The sequence below is a fragment of the Mustela nigripes genome, chromosome 2 (genome assembly GCF_022355385.1).
Source record: "Mustela nigripes isolate SB6536 chromosome 2, MUSNIG.SB6536, whole genome shotgun sequence".
Lineage (NCBI taxonomy): Eukaryota > Metazoa > Chordata > Mammalia > Carnivora > Mustelidae > Mustela > Mustela nigripes.
The window spans coordinates 135,898,994-135,919,262 of NC_081558.1; the positions used below are offsets into that span (position 1 = coordinate 135,898,994).

Below are 20,269 nucleotides of genomic sequence, written 5' to 3' on the forward strand. Positions count from 1 at the left end.
AAAATGAAATAATTCCTACCGATTTAAATGAAAAACTGCATTTTACCATTTTTACTTACTTGTTCCTTTGAATTTACTGTCATAAAATTTTACTGTAAAATTTACTTAAAAGGTAATTCTCTCTTTCATGTTTTTACTTGGAGGTGAGGATGAGGTACAACACCAAAATAATCCATGGTTTTCTTTCATTCTGCCAATTCTTTACTTCACAAGTAGAAACGTAAAAGTGTTAAAAGTCAGTCTAAGGTTCTTGCTCTAGTAACCTACATTCGAAGAGCTCAGCCTCTTCTTTTGGAATGCCTCCCTTCCCTGGGACACAGCGTTCTGTTCTTAATTTCTACAGCCAGAGACAGTTACTTGAAAATGGGAGCTCTGCAGTTAATTTATTCAGATAGTTCCTATCTAAATTAATTTACCACTTGGACTTTATGGAGTGACACAATACAAGAGACGGGAGTTTCAGGTGGATTAATACCTGAAGAGAGTAATGGCAAAACGGTGACTAACATAAGTCACTCATATAAATAGATACATATACAGAAAATATACAGACATAGCAGTGTTTACTTCAAACCACTAATGGCCACATAAACAGAGTAAGCACTTTCTACATACTTATTAAAACATTTGTAAACATACGCTATTTCCCTGAAAAAAAAACAAAAAACAAAAAACAACAAAAAACAAAAAACAAAAAACCATTTCATGAGTATCCACACTGCCTGCAAAGCATTTCTTCCTTTAAAGTGAAACCTTCCTCAAGACCTCAAGATGAAAGAGGCCACCTGCTTTCAAAATTATCTCAGACAACTGCAGGTAAATGGACGTGAATGAGTGTGTCCCTACATACAGATGTGTGGTGGTTTGAAATTACTAAATACTCATTTTTGTAGCAGACACCAGCTTGGAGTATGCGGTTTCATAAGAAGCCTAAATGTGAATATGCCTGCTGAACTGCCTATAAACAGTCTCTCTGCCACCAGGAGACTCGGGATGGGCTGAGAGAAACAAAGTACTGACAGAGACACTGTTCTGGGAGGGAAAAAACCAGTTATCAGAACTAAGAGAATGAAAGGACTTGCTGCAGGGATTCCATAACCATGGGCCCCTGGCAAGTCTTGGGTATGCACAAGTTCTCTGACATGTTTACAGTTTTGTTTTCAATTTGACAATAATATGACATCAATACAAACATATGCTCTGTTGTCTGTAGGGTAATCACTAACCAGGGATGTTTATAGTTAAGTTAAAATTTTTTAAAAATTTAAAATTCAGTTCCTCAGTTGCACTAGTCACATTTCAAGTGGTCAACAGTCAAATGTGGGAAATGGGTACAATATAGGACAGCACAGAGAACACTTCCAGCAGTGCCCTGCAGGACCAGTTTACAAACCAGTAAGTTTCAGGGCTCACGTCTGAATCGTAATCAAGTGAAGGCCAAATAATGAAACATGGAGGCACCAGGCTTGTGCTAAGCAGATTTTACAGATCATTTTATTTGTTCTTCCCCACAAACTACGATTGTGTACTACTATCACCATTTTACAGATGAGAAGTAACTTGAGAAAGTAACTTGCCAAATATGATGCAGTTAAATAGCAGAGCCAGGATTGTACTAAAGCCAATGCTCTTAATTAAACATTTTTCTAGAAGGCTAATAAGAACATAAGCTGACATAACCTGCAAATGATGATTTCACTGAAAAAGCTGTTAGACGGCGGTACGTGAAGACAGACTACAGCAGCTTACAAGAGGTAGAAGAACTAAGAGCTAACAGGAGTGCTGCAGGTAAAAGAACCCAGGCCCCAGTCATGTTGGGGAGGCAATTTTGTTTCGGCAAAACATCATCTCTCACGATAAAATTAATGTTAATTAGAACAGTGTTGGGGTTTTTGTTTTGTTTTTTAGATTTTATGTATTTGAGAAAGAGCATGAATGGTGGGAAGGGGTAGAGGGAAAGGGAGAAGCAGACTCCCTGCCTAGCGGGGAGCCCAGTGCAGGGCTTGATCCCAAGACCTCAGATCATGACCTGAGCTGTAGGCAGCCACTTAACTGCCTGAACCACCCTGGCACTTCATAACTGTATTGGTTTTATCTCTATTTTGCACATTTATTTTGATTTTATAGTTGTGCCAAAATTGCAAGATAGAGATCTTTTTACTTAGTTTTCATTCATATTAGTTTTCATTATCAACCAAAAGCTCTTTCAGCATCATCAGAATGTACTCAGCCACTCTTTCCTGGACACGATCAAAGAAACACATGATTCAAACAATACACACACATACACACACAATGACAACCTAAGAGGTTGGCTGATACATATGAATGACTCACCCTCTCAAGCCCAAAAAGAAAAATCTTTTTTTTTTTTTTTTTAAAAGAAAAAAGCCTTAAGGAGAGAAACCCTGTCATCCTCAACTCACTTGACAATTGGTGGCCTAATGTAACTAGAAAAGACAGAAATGCTTTATTCCTTACATTAAAATATATATATATACTTACTGCAAATAAAGACTGAGTAAATTAAGGATATTTGAGGGAAAGAACACATTACAAATACATTTTTAAGTTTATTTTTTAAAGTACAACACATATGCCCACCCAAGGAACTTTCAAAGAACCTTCAAAAATCCATTTTGAGGGAAAAAAGCAAAGAATCTCTATTTTCCAAGCCAATGAGCTTGGAAAGTTTGGCCATACAGATAAAAAGGAACCTTTGCTTCCTGAGCTAGAGCAAATCCAAAGCCTAAAGTATAGTCCCTTCAAAGGTAAAACAAGGTAATTAAGAAATCTGGAGAATGGAAATGCACTACCTACTAAAAGTCTGTGCTTGCTTAAGCAGCTATAAAAACTCTCATCTTTGTTAGAAGTTTCTTCAATGCAGTGCTTGAAGCTCAGTTCTTAAATGTTTTAATTCTTAAAGTAAAAATTTCAAAGTGATCAGAAGGTCGGAAGCATGGTTTTACAGCAAAATCTTATTTTTCTAAGATCAGCAAAGGGAGAAAGGGGTGCAGGTGTTATTTATTTCTCTTGATCTAAGAAATTACATAGCCCTCCAAATTAATGCTAATTTCTCATATGCTGATTTGGGCAGCATTGGTCCAATTCCACAGAAAAGAGGATTAACCAAGAGGGCTCCTGGACCTCAGAAGGGGAAAGAGAAAAAAGTAACCAACCCACTCGCTACCTGGAGCTCCTTTTGCACTTTGCCCTGGGCCTGACACTGTGAGTAGTGTCTGAGGAAGGTGTGCTCTGAAGGGCATGTGAAGCAACCAGATTTCTTCCATGAAGAGGAAACTGGAGGCCCGAGAGGCACGCTCCATAAACGAAAAGGCCAGAACGCCCCTCCCTGCACTTCAGTAAAGGTTAATGAAAGGAAGCACAAAGTCCCAGCCAGCCTAACCCACCAACTCCCTCCCCACACCTCCACCCTCGCCAGCCGGAAAGGCCACGGCTCTGCCCTCGCAGGAACAAGTCCGTGCTGTGGGTGGCAGTGGGGCGGGGCCCCAGGAGCAGCGGCGGGAGCCAGCGCCCTTGCGGCTGCTTCCTAATCAGAAGGAGGGAAGGAGGAAGAGAAGGGTGGGAGCTGGCGATCCCGCCCACACCCGGCAGACCTCAGCGTGCGACTCTTCCGCCGTCGCAGCTCCCCGGCAGAAGGCTGAACCAGCGGTGCGCTGGGAACGTCTGGTCCCTGCAACCTGAGCAGCCGTAGGCTCCCACCAAGAATGGAAATCCCCCCGACCCATTTCCCAGCCTCCAGGGCAGCCTCGGTGGCGGAGAACTGCATCAACTACCAGCAGGGAACCCCCCACAAGGTGTTTCTGGTGCAGACTATCAAACAAGCCAGCATGGAGGTGAGTCCGACAGAGGGCAGTGGGCGGGGGCCTGCACCTACTTGCTTTCCCTCCACTCCCGAGGGTCTCTGCCTCATTCTTCCGGAGATTTCCCTTCTACTCCACCCTTGCCTGTTTTTGGACTAGCTGTTGACGTCAGGTCTAGGGAACTTAACATTTCTGGGGATAGCTGACACTCCAGGACAGTCACAGCTGTTTGTTTTTTCTTGGAAAGTTAGAGACATTGATACAGGTTTTAATGGGCACTTACAAAGAAATGGAAAAGCGTTCTAAATGTGGGGCAGCATTTAACCATTTTCTGAATGAAACCTGTAGAACCATTCAAAAGAATCTCAAAACTGCTACTGCATTTCTCATCTGCTACTCCAATCTGAGCCAACAAAACATCCTGTCTTCCAAACAATACTTCTTTGCCGAAATTTTAGAACAATCTTTATCAGACCCTTTGACCAAAATGAAAGGGGAAGCAAAGAGCAAAACAAACTGACAACCAAAGTCAGAGAACAAAAGCATTGTGGGCTGAAGCTTTAACTACCCAAACACCACTACCACTGATTCATGTAAAAGATAATGCTTTCACTGGCAAAGGATTAAATTAAATGCTTAAGGCCACAGCTGTCACTAACTAGGCTTGTTTCTATTTTACTAAAATGTAAGATTTGAGATTGTCGCTTAGTTATCTGACATAAACTTAACAGTCTGTAAGAGCTGATAGGGAGTAGATGTTGCTTCAAAACTGCACCAGATAATTAGGTACACACTCTTAACTCTATCTTGATTCAAAAGTGAAATACCTACACAACTGTCTTACAGTTATAAAATTTGTTAAATTATCATTTTGCAGGTTCACTAATGGACAAATAAAAACATCTCTAACCACTTCACAGTAATCTGTCCCCAAATGGACAGTGTTTGGAGGGTACACAGGGCTTTCTGAAAATGTTTTCAATGGTATATCCTGTTTTTCATCTTAGAATCAAAAGGTTTCACAATTTCTTTTGTAGAGAATTCAGGATTACAGATCCAGAGGTTGAGGTCCTCTGATGAATGAAAGTGAATTATAGCTTTTTTTTTTTTTTTTTTAAGATTTTATTTATTTGTCAGAGAGAGAGAGGGAGAGAGAGCGAACACAGGCAGAGGCAGAGGGAGAAGCAGACTCCCTGCCGAGCAAGGAGCCCGATGTGGGACTAGATCCCAGGATGCTGGAATCATGACCTGAGCCAAAGGCAGCTGTTTAACCAACTGAGCCACCCAGGCGTCCCAATTATAACTTATTTTATATATGCTTTTATCCCACTCTTCTGTTCCCATCCAAAATAAATCTCTTAATGCACCTCCTAAATTAGATGTTACATATATGGTGACATGCCTTTTTCAAAGTCAAAGGCTTTAATCATTTGCCCTCACCAAGTCAGCCTTCTGCCCCAACCAAATGAGAATGTATTTTTCTAAAAACACAAAGAATGGAGTTATTCTTATAATAAATCACCACATTTTCTTAATAGGATATTCCGGGAAAAGGACACAAGTATTGCCTTAAATTTTCTGTGGAAGAAATTATCCAAAAAGTAAGTAAAATGTCCTTTATTATAAAATAAAATTTGACTTTATAAATATTTTAGATCACCTTCCCTAATCAAATCATAGGATTAACTTGTATTTTCTTTTTTAAGTTGTTGTGAAATTCCTGCCTTGAAAAAAATAATGAGCATTCAAGGGTCTAATTATACTCTTTTAAAAACATACTCTGAGATACATGAAGTAATTCTATTCAGCTACTTAGAAAAGACTACCCATATCAATTCAAATAAATTCTCTTAAATATATTCTTAGGGCAGTCTGAACTTATGCATGATATGAACAAATAAAGTAATTTACTCTCCAGTCATCATCACTTTCTTATGTTTGCCTTTCTCATTCTATTTTTTTATTTCTTCCATTTAAAGAAAGCTGGTGCATTTAGATATTCATGAGCAATAAAATGATCAAATGATACCAGTATGTTCATAGGAATCTTTCAGTAATGTGGCAGGGAGATTTTTAAATATTACATACCTGCCAAATTATTAGTGAGACAAACTTAAAAAAAAAAAAAAAGGAATTGCAGTTTGTACCATAACCATCTTAAAACTTTTTAAAAAGCTTGCTCTTTTGTTGAGCATAATTCAGAAGAGACACAGGCTAACATAAGAGATTTATTAAGATTATCTGAGCTACTAGACAGCCATCTTTCAAAGCAGAACCAACTATTACTAGCTACTATTTGCTACTATTTTCTAATTTTACATCTAGATACAGATTAATTTATCTGGGCTTGAGGATATTTCTGTTGTTTCAGAAGCAGAGGGTAGAGTAAGACTTAAAAGTAACGAAGTCTAGAGGTAGTACATAAAGTCTGACTAAAATCTGGCCTCACAAATGGGATACACCATTAACACTGACATAATAAAGTTTTAAGATGAATTGTAAGATTATGATACTTAATAAGTTATAAAATAAGTTACCTATTTTAGATACCTTCAAGAAAACTGTAGGCCACACCCAATTAAGATAGCTCTGTAATAGACACTCTGAAGTCAAGTTTGAAACATGATTGGGGGCCAACACTTTAAATGTTGCATCTCAACAATGACAATTAGGAATGGATGGCCATTTACATGTAAAGGTATTTTGCAAAATGTTTCAAACAGCAAGTTACACTGAACTGTACAGCGGAAGTACTTTACCCTCTAATGGGACAAGATACTGCACCAGAAGTCAACTTCACATTTGAAGGAGAAATTGGAAAGAACCCAGATAAAGAAGATAACACATTTTATCAAAGACTCAAGTCCACGAAGGAACCACTTGAAGCACAAAATATTCCAGGTATATAAATATGGCATGGAAAATTTTTTTTTCAACTTTAAGATCAGTATAAATTATCTGTGCTCAAAACCGTTAGATGTTAACAATATGTTGGAAATATACTGGCTTTTTGAAAAATATTCATTATCAATCTAATTCAACAAAAAGGGACTTACTTATATTCTGTACACATTTGAAGGAAGCTAAAACATGATTTAGAATTTAGATTTCTTAAAGGTTAACACTGTATGTATAAATAATCCTATTTACCATATAATTGTTTCCTCACCAGACAGTTTTGGAAATGTAGCTCCAGAAATGAAGCCAGTTCGACACTTAGCCTGGGTTGCTTGTGGTTATATAATATGGCAGAATTCTACTGAAAACACATGGTATAAAATGGTAAAAATTCAAACTGTCAAGCAAGTGGTAAGTGATTTCTATAAAATATACTATTAACAGGGTTGTATTTTACTGAAAGTGTGATCATTCATAATTGGATAAATAGTGCCCCTTCGGTCATTTTATATTTAATAGTGATGCTGGTATTTTGAAGGAGTGGTCAGTTACAACTGAGGTTTAAAAAGTTGAAGCTACAGTTTCAAGAGAGTAAAGTATTGAGTTATAAATAATTTGGCATTCAGTTTTTGTGCTCAGCTTAATACAGAGTATACCCTTTGGTGATCTAAATTTGGTATTGGAAGTCTTTATAGCTATGCAAATGAAACTGCCTCTGTTTTTTTTTCTCTATTGAAATGGTGGTGCCAGAGCTCCTCAGAGACAAGGCTGGCATTTTTTTGCCCTAAGAATTAGCTAGAACATATATCTTAGCATCTTTTAATCTTTGTGAAATTTGCTGTATATCATTTTCTTTTCTAGTCATAATCTACCACCTCATATCTAACTGCTAGCCTGCTAGTCTTTTAAGTCTGATAGGACTAGAACCTCCTCTTTCTAGTCTTTAAAGACATAAAGTGATCTTCACACTTTAGCTTTATTAAGAAGTTAAAAAGAAAAAAAGTCAACTGTTGATATCTAATGGATATGAAGAAAAACAGTACAAAGAAACCACAACAGTTTTAGTTCTATAAGAGAAAAGGACTTTCCAAATGACTTGTTTCAGCTTGCTGGAAACAAACTGCAAGGCAGCTGGAGCACCTTTACTCCACAGACTTTTGCAACCACCTAGTAGACACCTACGGGCACTGACGGCCAGGACACCCAATCACAATAATTAGGATATGATGTCAATATCTAACATAAATACCACAACTACATTTTAAGAAACAGAGCCTTTTTTTGTTCGTTTTTAAAATTTTTAATTAGGCTCTGCACCCAGCGTGGAGCTCAACACAGGGCCTGAACTCCTGACCCTGAGATCAAGACCTGAGCTAGATCACAAGTCTGACGTTTAACCCTCTGAACCACCTAGGCATCCCAACAGAGGATTTTTGTTAATGCATTTCTGCAGACATCTACTTTAAGTACAAATTCCTATTGGGGTAACAAGGCTCAAATAATTGAGTAAAAGGTCCAGGTTACAGAGGTTATACAATCATAATCATAGTTTTCAAGGCATGATCTTATAGCAAAATATGCTCAAGACAGTGCTAGAAGTTTGATGACAGAAAACTCCTATAACCCCTCATCAAAGTTTTAAAGCATTATTAAAATTTCAGTAGAAAGGTTGACTGCACATTTATAATTGCTATTAACCAAAGAGGCCATAGCAGCTCATGCTGCCTCTTGGAGGCCAGGGATGGTTTCAACACATTGATTATAAACCTTAAAAAGCTTTGTACAGCAAATCTCTGGTGAATGCAGTTTTAAACGATGTGGATGCAATATTTCTGGGTAGCTGGTGGTCTAAATACTTTATATGTCCAAAACAATAAGCAGCACAGATCAAGGCTTTAATTGCAAAATCATGTAACTACATTGTTTTCCTATTTTCAGTTTTTATTTTTTTAAAGATCCTATTTTCAGTTTTTAAAAAGAGAATTTCCATTATAAAATTGGTTTCCTTTACTGTAAACACTCATTTCAGTAGTTTATCCCCTAAAACAATGCTTCTAAAAAATAAAAACATTAAGGAATCAATCTTTGACAAACTTTAGATCGTAATGTTCTGAAGTAACTATCACAACTCAGGGAACACAACTTTTAGAACAGGTGAAAAATCATGATTTCAAAATGTAGTTTGAAATACAGCTTTTTTGTAAGAACACAGTTTTTCTTTTTCTTTTCTTTTGTGTGTGTGTGTGTGTGTGTGTGTGTGTGTGTGTGAGAGAGAGAGAGAGAGAGAGAGAGCATGCAGGCATGGGTATTGAGTAGTAAGGGCAGAGGGAGGGAAAGGGAAGCTCCAGCATGCTCCAGGCCAAGTGCTGGCCCAGTGCAGGGCTCCAGCTCACAATCAGGAGATTGCGACCTGAGTTAAAACCAAGAGTTGGGTACTTAACGGACTAAGCCACCCAGGTGCCCCAGGAACACAGGTTTTCTGATCAGGCTAAATAAATTATAACATTCAATTTTTGTTTTTACGTATTAAATGGAAGTATTATCATCTAGTAATGAAAGCTGAATTTTAAAATGAAAATACTATTTTTGCCAAAGATACTGTTTCAAACACCAGATTTTTATTTTTTATGATAGCAAAGAAATGATGACTTCATTGAGTTAGACTACACCGTTCTACTTCATGACATTGCATCTCAGGTAAAGTATCAGCTACTTTTCTTTGATGAGACTTTGAAAATTGAGACTTGTTTTAGAGCCACAGTGTATGTATGCCTTATTAATTTTGACCCTAAGTCAGAATTCCTGTAAATTAATATAGACACCAGGTTAAAGTATATTATACTTGTAGCCAAACTTTTTTTTTGCTATTCTTTATAAGGACTGTTTTGTCTCTAACAAAATCTAAACCAACGTTGTTTTCTTACATGTTTTCTGAATTTTATCACAGCATTAGTTAGTTTCCTTTACTTGCAGGAGATTATTCCTTGGCAAATGCAAGTTCTCTGGCACCCGCAGTATGGTACTAAAGTCAAACATAACAGCCGTCTGCCAAAGGAAGCACAACTAGAATAACGGAAGACCCTCACACTGACGTGTCAATGTACTTACTGATGATGTGTGTATGCCTTCACTGATACCTAGTTTATGGGGTCAAGCAAATCCCAAAATATCACTTTGTATAAATGTCTTCGTGACAGTATAGAACTACACAGATTCCATAATAGAGACTCACATGATGTAAAAGTGTCCCAACACTAATAGTGGTATGTATATCCCATAATAAAAAGCTTCAATTCTGGCCTCACAGTATGTTTAATTCTGCTGCATACTTACGGGACGGGGGCAGTAATGGTCTCTCTGAAAGCAACTTTTGGCTTTCCTGTGACACAAGGACAGCCATATTCTCTTTCCATCCTCTAAAAAGAAGAGAGGAGATAATTTTTTGGTATACTTAAAAAACACACTGAAAGAAGAAAAAAGAATCTTAACTACATTTGAAGCACTCATTTAAATATGATAAAAATGATAAATCTTAAATCATTTAAGTATCTTACAAAGGTTAGATACATGATTTAAGTAATACAAATGATTCTTAAAGATTTTATAGAAATGAATTCTAACTTAGACTGTTTAACTTACACTTACCTCTAATTAATCTATCCACTAAAATGTCACCTTTATTTCATATTATTATATATTCTCTGGAATAGCCTATAAGTCTGTTGTCAGAGTTTCTACTACCTTAATTTCAAAAACAGGATCACAACCAGAATTTTCAATCATAAGTCAAATAGCTTTTGTTTTCATTCATAGATACAGAAGACCATTTCGAGGGGAAAATATAAAGCAATTCTAGTACTGTATCTATCTAAACCTTCAAGTACTGACTTCAGAAGAAAACAGTTAAGAAATGGTTCCAAGAGCAGGTACTGGTGGGCTAACTGCCTCAGCAGGTCTCTCCCGGCAGGTTGTCTCCCTAAGGCTGGCACTGGGATTTGCAATGACCCAACTAACCATGACCTAGTGTTGGATGAACGATCTTACTGCAAATACCTGGGAGTCTTGATTCTAGGAGTCTGCAAATGTTTTACAAATATAAGGATTTAGAAATAAATAATTAATTTTTAAGAGATGGTAACATTTATAACATAGTATACCACATATGGATACAGACCAGAATGAAGTCTGAAGAACCACTATTAGTTTACAGTCATTAGACTGAGAATTATTGACTTGTAACAAAACAGAGACATAAATAAAATGAATTTAAGTTAACTTCCGTATTATTCATTACCTGAGCATAGATTTCTAAGTGTAATTCTCCCATTCCAGATACAATGGTCTCTTTGCTCTCGTTGTCAAAGTGGACTTTAAATGTGGGATCTTCTCTTGTAAACCTGCCAATACCTTTTGAAAATTTTTCCAGATCATTCTTAAAAAAAAGAAAGTCATTACACATTTTAGTAAGCATGATAAGCAATAGGATTGTTAAAAGAACTTTACTAAATGTAATCAAATACACGAACAGTTAAGAAATAATAATGATCCCCATCTAGTTCCTAGGCCAGACCCTTTCAACATGTAAGCTTGGACACCACACAGTCAACAGAGCAGGGAATGGTTGGCTGACAGAATTTTCTTTCCACAAGATACAAAACAAGAGTCTAAGGCTTAACTATACCCTTTCCTATTTTATTCTTGGATATACATAGAAATTGTCCATTTGTGGAAAACTTTCTCCATCAAGGGAAAAGAAGAATCTGTGTTACTCTATCACATTTTAGAAATTCTACACATAACCAAAGGAATCCGCATGTTTCCCAAGACCTGATTGTAGAATCAAGCAGGACAGTTAAGACCAAGAGTAAGGCAAATGCCACAGTGAGACTTCTTCCTTTAAAAACAGCCTGCTTGGATGTGATTGCATGTATCTTTATTCTCCTTAGATATAATTCCATACATGGTAAATAGAATTATGGTCCTCTAAGGATATGCCCTAATGCCCCCAAACCTGTGAATGTTACTTTATGTAGTGAAGGGGATTGTGCAGTTATAATTAAAGTTACAGACTTTGTGATGGGAAGATTACCATGAAGAATCTGGGTTGGCCCAATGTAATCACATGGGCCTTTAAAAAGGAAGAGGAATACAGAGGGTTAGGTTAGAAAGACAGAATGAGGGAAGAGGCAGAAGATATCTGAAGCACAAAAGTGACTGATTTCATGGTTGAAGGCACTGAAGACAAGATGACAGGGCCACAAGCCTAGGAAAATGGATAGCCTCTCAAACTAAAAAACAACAAACAAAAAAAACCCCAGGCCCCAGGTGACAGTCATCAAAGAAATGGGGACCCCAGTCCCAACAGCCACAAAGAGCTGAATTTTGCTAACAATTTGAGTAAGCAAAAAATAAAATGTCCCCAAGAGCCTCCAGAAAGCAACAGTCCTGTCAATATCTTGATTTTAGTCAAATAAAAACTTCGTCAGATTTCTAACACTGTATAATAATACATTTGTGTTATTTTAAGCCACCAAGTATGTGGTACTTTCTTCTTATGGCAGTAATAGAAAATTAACATACCCTGAATCACTAGTATTTAACACCGATAGGTGTGTGCATGGAACTGTGCTATATGTTTTGAATATGTACCTCAAATTCTAACCAAAATGCTGCAAGACAGAATTACCCACATTTCACAGGTGAGGAAACTAGGTGTAGAAAGGCTGAGTGACCTGCTCTAGGCCACAGAGCTAGTGCATGGCAAAGCTGAGACAGAATCCTCAGTCTATCTCCGAAGTTTTTTGGCCTTTTCCCTACATTAGCCAAGAACCCCCAACTTACTAGAAGATCATCCCTGCCCCCACTATCGAGATTCACAGCTTTATGCAGTGATTTCATTATTTGATTTAAATTTACTCCAACAAACAGACAATCCTGAGATACCAAAAACCTTTTAGATATTGATGCCTTTGATTTTCCTCCACTGTTGTGAACTATCAACAGTTAAATATCTTTAACTTCTCTCCCTGATTATTCAGAAGGGAAAAGCAAGCAATTTTAGCAAAGCAGCTGGAACTGTGGCATTTCACTGTATGGTAAGATGACCTGCTCTAGGCCACAGAGCTTTCCTCAAATTTCTGAGATGGAATGACATAATGTTTCTTGCTCCCTCAACATTTTTTTCTATACTGAGAAGGGTCTGGAAAACCTCATTTCCTCAAAACAGAGGAAGAAGTACCTGTTAATGTATCCACAAGACAATACATCAGAGTATGTTTTGTAAATAATAGTTCCCAGATGACATGAGATTATAAAATATTCACTCAATGCATGAATGAGTTCATTTCAATTTACCATATTAACATGACTGTTATGAATGTCAAACCAACTTAACTCAATTATTCGAGCAATGCAAACTAATTCCAGTGGTAGTAATACAAGTAAGAAACTATTCAAGAAATTCTGGTTTCATAAAAAGCTAAATGACTTCAAATCCAACCATAAAACTATTCTATTTGAAACTGACAAAGAGGTGCCTGGGTAGTTCAGCTGGTTAAGATCTGACTCTTGATCTCAGCTCAGGTCTTGATCTCAGGGTTGTGAGTTCAAGCCTCACATCCACACCTAGCATGCAGTCTACTTAAAAAAAAAAAAAAAAAGTGATGCAGTGCCTGGTAGTTCAGTAAGTTAAGCATGTCTTCGGCTCAGGTCTTGATCCCATGGGCCTGGGATCTGCCTTGCATCAGGCTCACTGCTCAGCGGGCACTCTGCTTCTCCCCCTGCTCCTGCTCCCTCTCCTTCTCTATCAAATAAATAAATGAAATCTTTAAAAAAAAGGGGGGGGGGGAGGAAAAGTCTTGTTTGCAGGCTTTCCATGTTATAATGAGATATATACTTCATAACTACCACAAATCCAGAGATGTATTATAATCCATGAGGCAATTAATCTATGTAGTAATCTAATGTAGTTCAGTGAGGTTTCACTATAACTTAGGATAAATGTCCTATTTCCCCTATTCCGTTCCTTTATGATCTGTATATAGGAAAATATTCTTACCACTTTGGAGCCAATGATACTGTAAAGAGTTAGAAAGCACAGTCTTGTGCCTACTTTAATACCATCAACTTTTTCAGGTATAATGAGAACTAATTACTACCAAGAGACTGGTAGTTTTAGAACGTAAGTTCAATACCAAAAGAAGAGAGACCATAAGATTGCTGGGTATCACAGGATACTATGTGCATTGTGTAGAAAGATGAAAAAGGGCTCAAGTTTTTATTGTGCTATACTGAGATTGAAACCAAACTCCTACCTTGTTAGAAGGCTTCATTGCTATTGAAATGACAGGATCAGGAACATGAATTGACTCCTAAAATATTTTTTAAAAGAACAAAGAAGAATTCAAGTACAGTACTATTTGGGTCAGGGATGGATTAATTTTAATGTGCTACTTACAAAAGAACAAAGGACAAATACTAGTCATCATGTTTATGCTAGACAATACATCTCTTTGGTCTGTTTTCTATTAAATATATTAATGCAATACATTAATAAATGAATGCATATACTTACATGATCTCCTCCCTCCCAAAATAACAAAAAAAAAGATTATTCACTATTTAAAACCCCTAAGTTTATTGACACATTCATTTTAAATATAATCATAATGAACCCAAATGCCAAAATTTGAAATTCTTATGTAGGCTAGTGGCTACACGTGCTGTTGCTGTCTTTTGCTAAGTTACTTTATTTAATCAAAAATATACCATGACTGATAAAACAGAGAAAGGGCACTAGATTCTTTATGCATATGATACCTCATTCAGTCAGTCACAACTCTGACAAGCAGATATCCCCATTTTACAAATAAAATCATTAAAGGCGTGGAAAGACAAAATAACTTGACAGAGGTGAGACTCTAATCAAGGTCTATTTGCTTCAAAGCCTAAGCATTTCTCACAACCTCCAGTCCCTTACATTACTAATTATAGGTATTTAGAGAAGGCCTTATCAACACTATTTGTTTACAAACTATGCCCCTTCTCTAGATCCCCCCAAACCTGTACAGACTTTGATTTTCTGTAGTATCTTAAATCAACATGGAAAGCCATGGACATTGGACATTAGAGAATATCTTATACAGAAAAGCTAAATTATAAAATTATGAATTCATCACATAATACAGGGACTATTATAGTGCTCATCTATTAGGGCTGGATCAGTTCTTAGGTAAATGACCCACTGTAAATTCCTTCACGGCAAATTACCCAGGTGTACTAGGTCTTTCTTTACTAAATTCAGGAGAGGGACCGCCCTCATGAACACATGGTCATACTGTCGGAGAGCCTACTCAATAAAGGGAAAAGTGAGTGAAGGGGGATTCAAAGGCAGGAAGTGCCCAAGTATGCTCTTCCCTCCGGGATCCCTCAGTCATGAAAAGGGACCTCTGAGTTCCACAGGACAGGCTGTGTACAGTAAGTCAGACTGCCTAGTTGCACCCTGCCTCTGAGCAACGTTCCAATCTCTTATACCCTAGTTTACATGTTACAGCTCTCTGGGACTGAGGCAAGGGCCCTGGCTGGTTATTAAGTTAATAAGTGGCTGCCCACTGGGACTAGCCGGATTCTGGTGATAGGCAGTCGAGAGGCATCCACAAAGGGGAAGCAGATCTCAGAGTGCAGGAGTCAGTGCTTCAAGTTCAGGTGTATCTGGTGAAGATTTTTCCCTCCATGCTAAATCATAGGGGACTGTGGAATTATTTAACTAAGAAAAATCAGATAAGTTAGGTCACATAGAGCACTTGCCTAACTGACATCCAAAGAGCCACGAGAAATCTACACTGATGCCTGTGGCAATAAACGAAAACTGTCACTGTTTTTCTTAAGTATTAAATATACTATATAAACACAGACTTCTAAAAAGTGATAACTTTGAAATTAAATCACGTACCATAGAAAGGCCACTATTATTTCTGTTTGTGAATGTGTCTCCACTAGCACAGTCAATGCCAAACAATGCACAGATGTCTCCGGCATACGCTTCCTCAACATCCTAAATAAAGAAATAAAACAAAGTAATACTTGCAAATAACACACATCAGGACATGGTAATCACACGAACACACTGGATATAAACAAACATGGCAGAATCTCACCATGAATTCTACAGAGAATGAATTAGCTAGAACCAATGTAATACCAATAATAACCAAGGCGAGATATACCTTGAATAGGGCCTTTATTAAAACCACATCTCAACTGACAGGACTTGACTTTACATGGAAACTCCAAGCTGTGGCATCATGAGTTGGAAGATCTGTATTACTGAGAGAACACAGAGCTTCACACTTTTAGAGTTATTTCTATGGATTCAAAAGGATGTATTATGTATGCTGGCACAGTCCAACAATGAGTATATGACAAAGAAGTACAAGGAAAAACTGCACAGGAAGTTTTGAAAACAAAGGCAGGCGAGTTCAGCCCATTGTACTTAAAATAGTCTTAATTTCTCACAGATGCAAGCCATCAAATAAACACAGGAAATCTAAGAACAAAGCACTGGTGCCTCTTAAGCTTCCTAGTTTTTGTCCATTTATACTGACAGTTCATTCATAACAGATGTGGCTATGAATGACCAAATGTGCCTGAGTCTTTAACAGTTCCACAGATGTAAACCTCTCATAGCCTCTGACCCATAAGAACATCTGTGACAATCACTAATTCCTGTATCATGCCCCCTGCTGCCTATCTCACAAAACAGCAATAACATCCAATTTTGAAAGACTGCCTATTCAAGAGACAGTATGGCCACACAAATTTCTGTACGTCCTAAGCTTTTGTTCAGAGCAATAAACTTCTCCAGCAATAGAGCTGACTGGGGAAAGAGTGTGAGCAAGAGACAACCCCACCCACATGGCATTTCTACTAAGGCCTAACCCTAAAAGACCACATAGAAGGCTAGAACAGATTGAGACCCAATTAAAAAATACAAGCTGTAAGCCAAAGTTTATTTCCCTAATTAGACTTTGAGAGGTTCTAAATCTTCAGAGGGATTCTAGCACTAATATGGTCCTTCTGGGGGAGCTGATTCTATAACAGGAATAATAAACTCTAGGGCTAAACAGGGCTTTCACACAGGGCCATCCCTTGCATTAGAGAAATTTCTGATGTGCCAGGAAGAACCTATACTTGCCTCCATCATGTCAGCATGCAGGCGAACCAGCCGCTGCACCCGCACCTTCTTTCCTGTCCTCGTGTTATAGATGGTGTCACCCTTCTTCAACTCTCCTTGGTAATTGCGGACATAAGTTAACTGTCCAAATCGTCCAGCCTAGAAGTCAAGATTGGATAAGGTGGAAAGAAGAAAAAAGAAACATAAGAATCAAAATTAAGGGGCGCCTGGGTGGCTCAGTGGGTTAAGCCTCTGCCTTCAGCTCTGGTCATAATCTCAGGGTCCTGGGATTGAGCCCCACATCAGGCTCCCTGCTTAGCAGGGAGCCTGCTTCCCCCATGTCTCTCTGCCTGCCTCTCTGCCTACTTGTGATCTCTGTCAAATAAATAAATAAAATCTTTAAAAAAAAATCAAATTTAAGAGAAAAACTTCACAACAACCTCCAATCGTTCCCTATGAATTGTGGTAGTATTCTTTATACACGTTTTGGTTTATTGTCTAAAATACTTAAATACTAGGTTTGAATATAAAGGAGTTAAATGGTTGTTGTTGATCTTTTTGGTACTACTTCTGATTCTTCTGAAATAAAAATTAGAAAATAATTTTAAATTGCATATACAATAAGGAATTATCCTTTTGCCTTGTTATTTCATAAGTTTGGTTTAATGCAATTAAGATATAAAACACAAATATAATTATTGGAAAGACAACAAAAATATAATTAGAAATGGTAAGACTGTATCATACATCTAAAAAAAAATCCTTCGATAAGCACCTGCAAAGCTATATAAATAAGCATTCTTTAAAGTAACTGAATATAGGGGGTGCCTGGGTGGCTCTGCCTTTGGCTCAGGTCATGATCCCAGGGTCCTGGGATCGAGCCCCACATCGGGCTCTCTGCTCAGCAGGGAGCCTGCTTCTTCCTCTCTCTCTGCCTGCCTCTGCCTACTTGTGATCTCTGCCTGTCAAATAAATAAATAAAATCTTTTAAAAAAAAAAAAGTAACTGAATATAAAATAAATAACCAAGGATCAATTCCTCCTCAATACTAACACTAACAAACTGGGTATGTTTTAAAAGTTGCCATTTAACATTTAAAAGTTCCCATACTGATTTATAGGTTTAGCACAATAACAATAAAAACCCCAAAAGGAATTTTTAAACATATTATTGATTTTAAAATTAATTTTGAAAAATAAATGAGAAGAAAAAGCAATTTCTTAAAGTATTCTGACAATGAGAAGCTTACATGACTGATATAAAAACATTTTAATACTCCAAACTTAAACTCAATAGCATGCAGAGTAAAAAAATCTAAAACGCAGAATAGAACACATCTGTCAACAGACAATGATGACAGAAGACATGACAATGGATAAGTACAGCATTGTTCAATAACTGGGAGCTGGACAATTGGTCCTCTATGTGAAGGCAGAGGAGATACATTTAGAGTCCACCTCACAGCACACAGCAAAACACATTCCAGCAGAATTAACAATAAAAAAAAGGGTCACAAAAAAATAGAAAACATTTATAAAATATATACAAAGAAGAGGATGTCTAAGGTTAAAAATGAGAGAAGTAAAAAAGACTAATACATTTGACTATAAATTTAAACTGCTGTTTTTTTTTTTAACTGCTGTTTTAAAAAATAAGATAGCATTCAAATAAGTAAACACTTTGACACTAATTTTTAAAATAAGAAATGAGACAATCGCAAAAGAGGAATTATACACGTTTTGGTTTATTGTCTAAAATACTTAAATACTAGGTTTGAATATAAATGAGTTAAATGGTTGTTGTTGTTGATCTTTCCATAATCAATATATGGAAAAATGTTCTGTACCATTAGGAATTAAAGCAAGATGTAAAGCAAGAAGAATTACTAACTTTCACTTATAAAACCGGTAATAATTTTTAAATAATACTCAATGCTGATAAAGATTCATTGAAATAATTTAATACATTAACTCTAGGAAAGAAATCTGATAATAAACCATTAATATTAATATTAATATTAAAACATTCCATTCCTGGGGCACCTGAGTGGCTCAGTGGGTTAAGCCTCTGCCTTTGGCTCGGGTCATGATCTAAGGGTCCTGGGATGGAGCCCTGAGTCAGGCTCTCTGCTTGGCAGGGAGCCTGCTCTCCCCCCACCCCGACTGCCTCTCTGCCTACTTGTGATCTCTGTCTGTCAAATAAATAAATAAAATCTTAAAAAAACAAACAAACAAAACAGTGTTAAAACATTCCTTTAATTCAGTAATCACCATTTCAGGAATCCTAAGAAGATATTCCTAAAGGTATATTTTTAAAAGCTTTACCCATAAAAATTGTCACAATTGTTATTTGTACTTTTCAACTTAAGTTTTCCAGAGTAAGTATATTGTAAAAATTTTACAATAAAAACTAAAAGCCCCCCAAATAGAATCCCATCCCAAAAATAACCACTTTAACACTTCTAACTTAACCACTTCCTTTCCCTGTTAAAATAATATGAACACCAGCAACAACAACCTAACAAAAAGTACCCAAATCTTGGGTTTCTAATACCATTCTCGGTTAAAAGTAATGGAACCAAGGCACCTAAAATGGTTGACTCAAGGGTGGAGACAGGGAGGATAAGCCTGGAGGATCCTGCAGTGCCATCAAAGTCAGGAAATACAAATGACAAAAGGACACAGGAACAACTCAAAGAGCTCCAATGGCCAAATTTGACCAACCTGCACAACAAAATAACATACTACTCATTGTGACTCAAAATACATATCCATGAGGCCATACTGACATAAAGATAGACTGAATAAAAATATAAATGGGGAGACAAGACAACTCTCCCGTATAGAAGAATCCCAAGTAACTTAACAGTAGATACTGCTCCCTCAAGGAGGTGGAACATGATTTCTCACAGCTTAAGTGTGGGCTGCTTACAGCAACCCAACTTCCTTCTGAAGATGCAGTTTGGAAAGAGAAGGGGGAGTAATTTTCAGCAGAGCAATTTGTAACACAATCATTTTGTAATAGGAAGAATACCTTAGAAGAAAATTTCCACCTACAGCAATTACATACATTAGAAAACAACTTACCTCCAGTTTAAAAGCCAGGCCTACAAATGGGTGGGAACTGCTTCTCTCGGAGTTCATTAAGATTTTGTTTTTCTCTCTTGAGTCACTTAAAAGAAATATAAATCTGTGAGATGCATTATTTGATATCTCTTTTATATCACTTTATTTTATTAAAGAAAAAGCATCTACATGTTAAACATTTCTACCTCATATAAGGGAAATTTCACTGAGATTGGTAAGAGTAACTTCTCGGGGCTTAGTTACCACATTATGACATGACCAGAGCAGACTAAAAACACAAAAATGGCAGA

At 37.1% G+C, this 20,269-nt stretch overlaps 2 protein-coding genes across 2 annotated transcripts in view; one reads left to right on the top strand and one right to left on the bottom strand.

Moving 5' to 3' along the window:
* GFM1 (G elongation factor mitochondrial 1) overlaps window positions 1-20,269 on the bottom strand; it is a 43,680-nt gene that overhangs the window by 10,099 nt on the left and 13,312 nt on the right. Inside the window, exons 8-13 of the mRNA XM_059391663.1 lie at window positions 19,980-20,064; window positions 16,915-17,052; window positions 15,673-15,774; window positions 14,036-14,092; window positions 11,017-11,154; window positions 10,056-10,138 (exon numbers count right to left, since the gene is read on the bottom strand). Of these exons, the coding sequence (XP_059247646.1) occupies window positions 10,056-10,138; window positions 11,017-11,154; window positions 14,036-14,092; window positions 15,673-15,774; window positions 16,915-17,052; window positions 19,980-20,064 (603 nt within the window). The remainder of the gene's footprint in view (window positions 1-10,055; window positions 10,139-11,016; window positions 11,155-14,035; window positions 14,093-15,672; window positions 15,775-16,914; window positions 17,053-19,979; window positions 20,065-20,269) is intronic.
* On the top strand, window positions 3,456-10,020 carry LXN (latexin). The gene is made up of 6 exons (XM_059391664.1): window positions 3,456-3,857; window positions 5,363-5,425; window positions 6,548-6,725; window positions 6,997-7,133; window positions 9,357-9,419; window positions 9,696-10,020. The coding sequence occupies exons 1-6, from the start codon at window positions 3,729-3,731 to the stop codon at window positions 9,792-9,794; spliced, it is 669 nt and encodes a 222-aa protein (XP_059247647.1). The 5' UTR covers window positions 3,456-3,728; the 3' UTR covers window positions 9,795-10,020.

What these genes read in the sequence shown, in the direction of transcription:
- LXN (XM_059391664.1), top strand. Translation starts at nt 3,729, where the DNA reads ATGGAAATCCCCCCGACCCATTTCCCAGCCTCCAGGGCAGCCTCGGTG. An exon ending in TGGAAGAAATTATCCAAAAA is followed by an intron (nt 5,426 to 6,547) that starts GTAAGTAAAATG and finishes TGTTTCAAACAG; the next exon opens with CAAGTTACACTGAACTGTAC. An exon ending in TTCAAACTGTCAAGCAAGTG is followed by an intron (nt 7,134 to 9,356) that starts GTAAGTGATTTC and finishes TTTTTATGATAG; the next exon opens with CAAAGAAATGATGACTTCAT.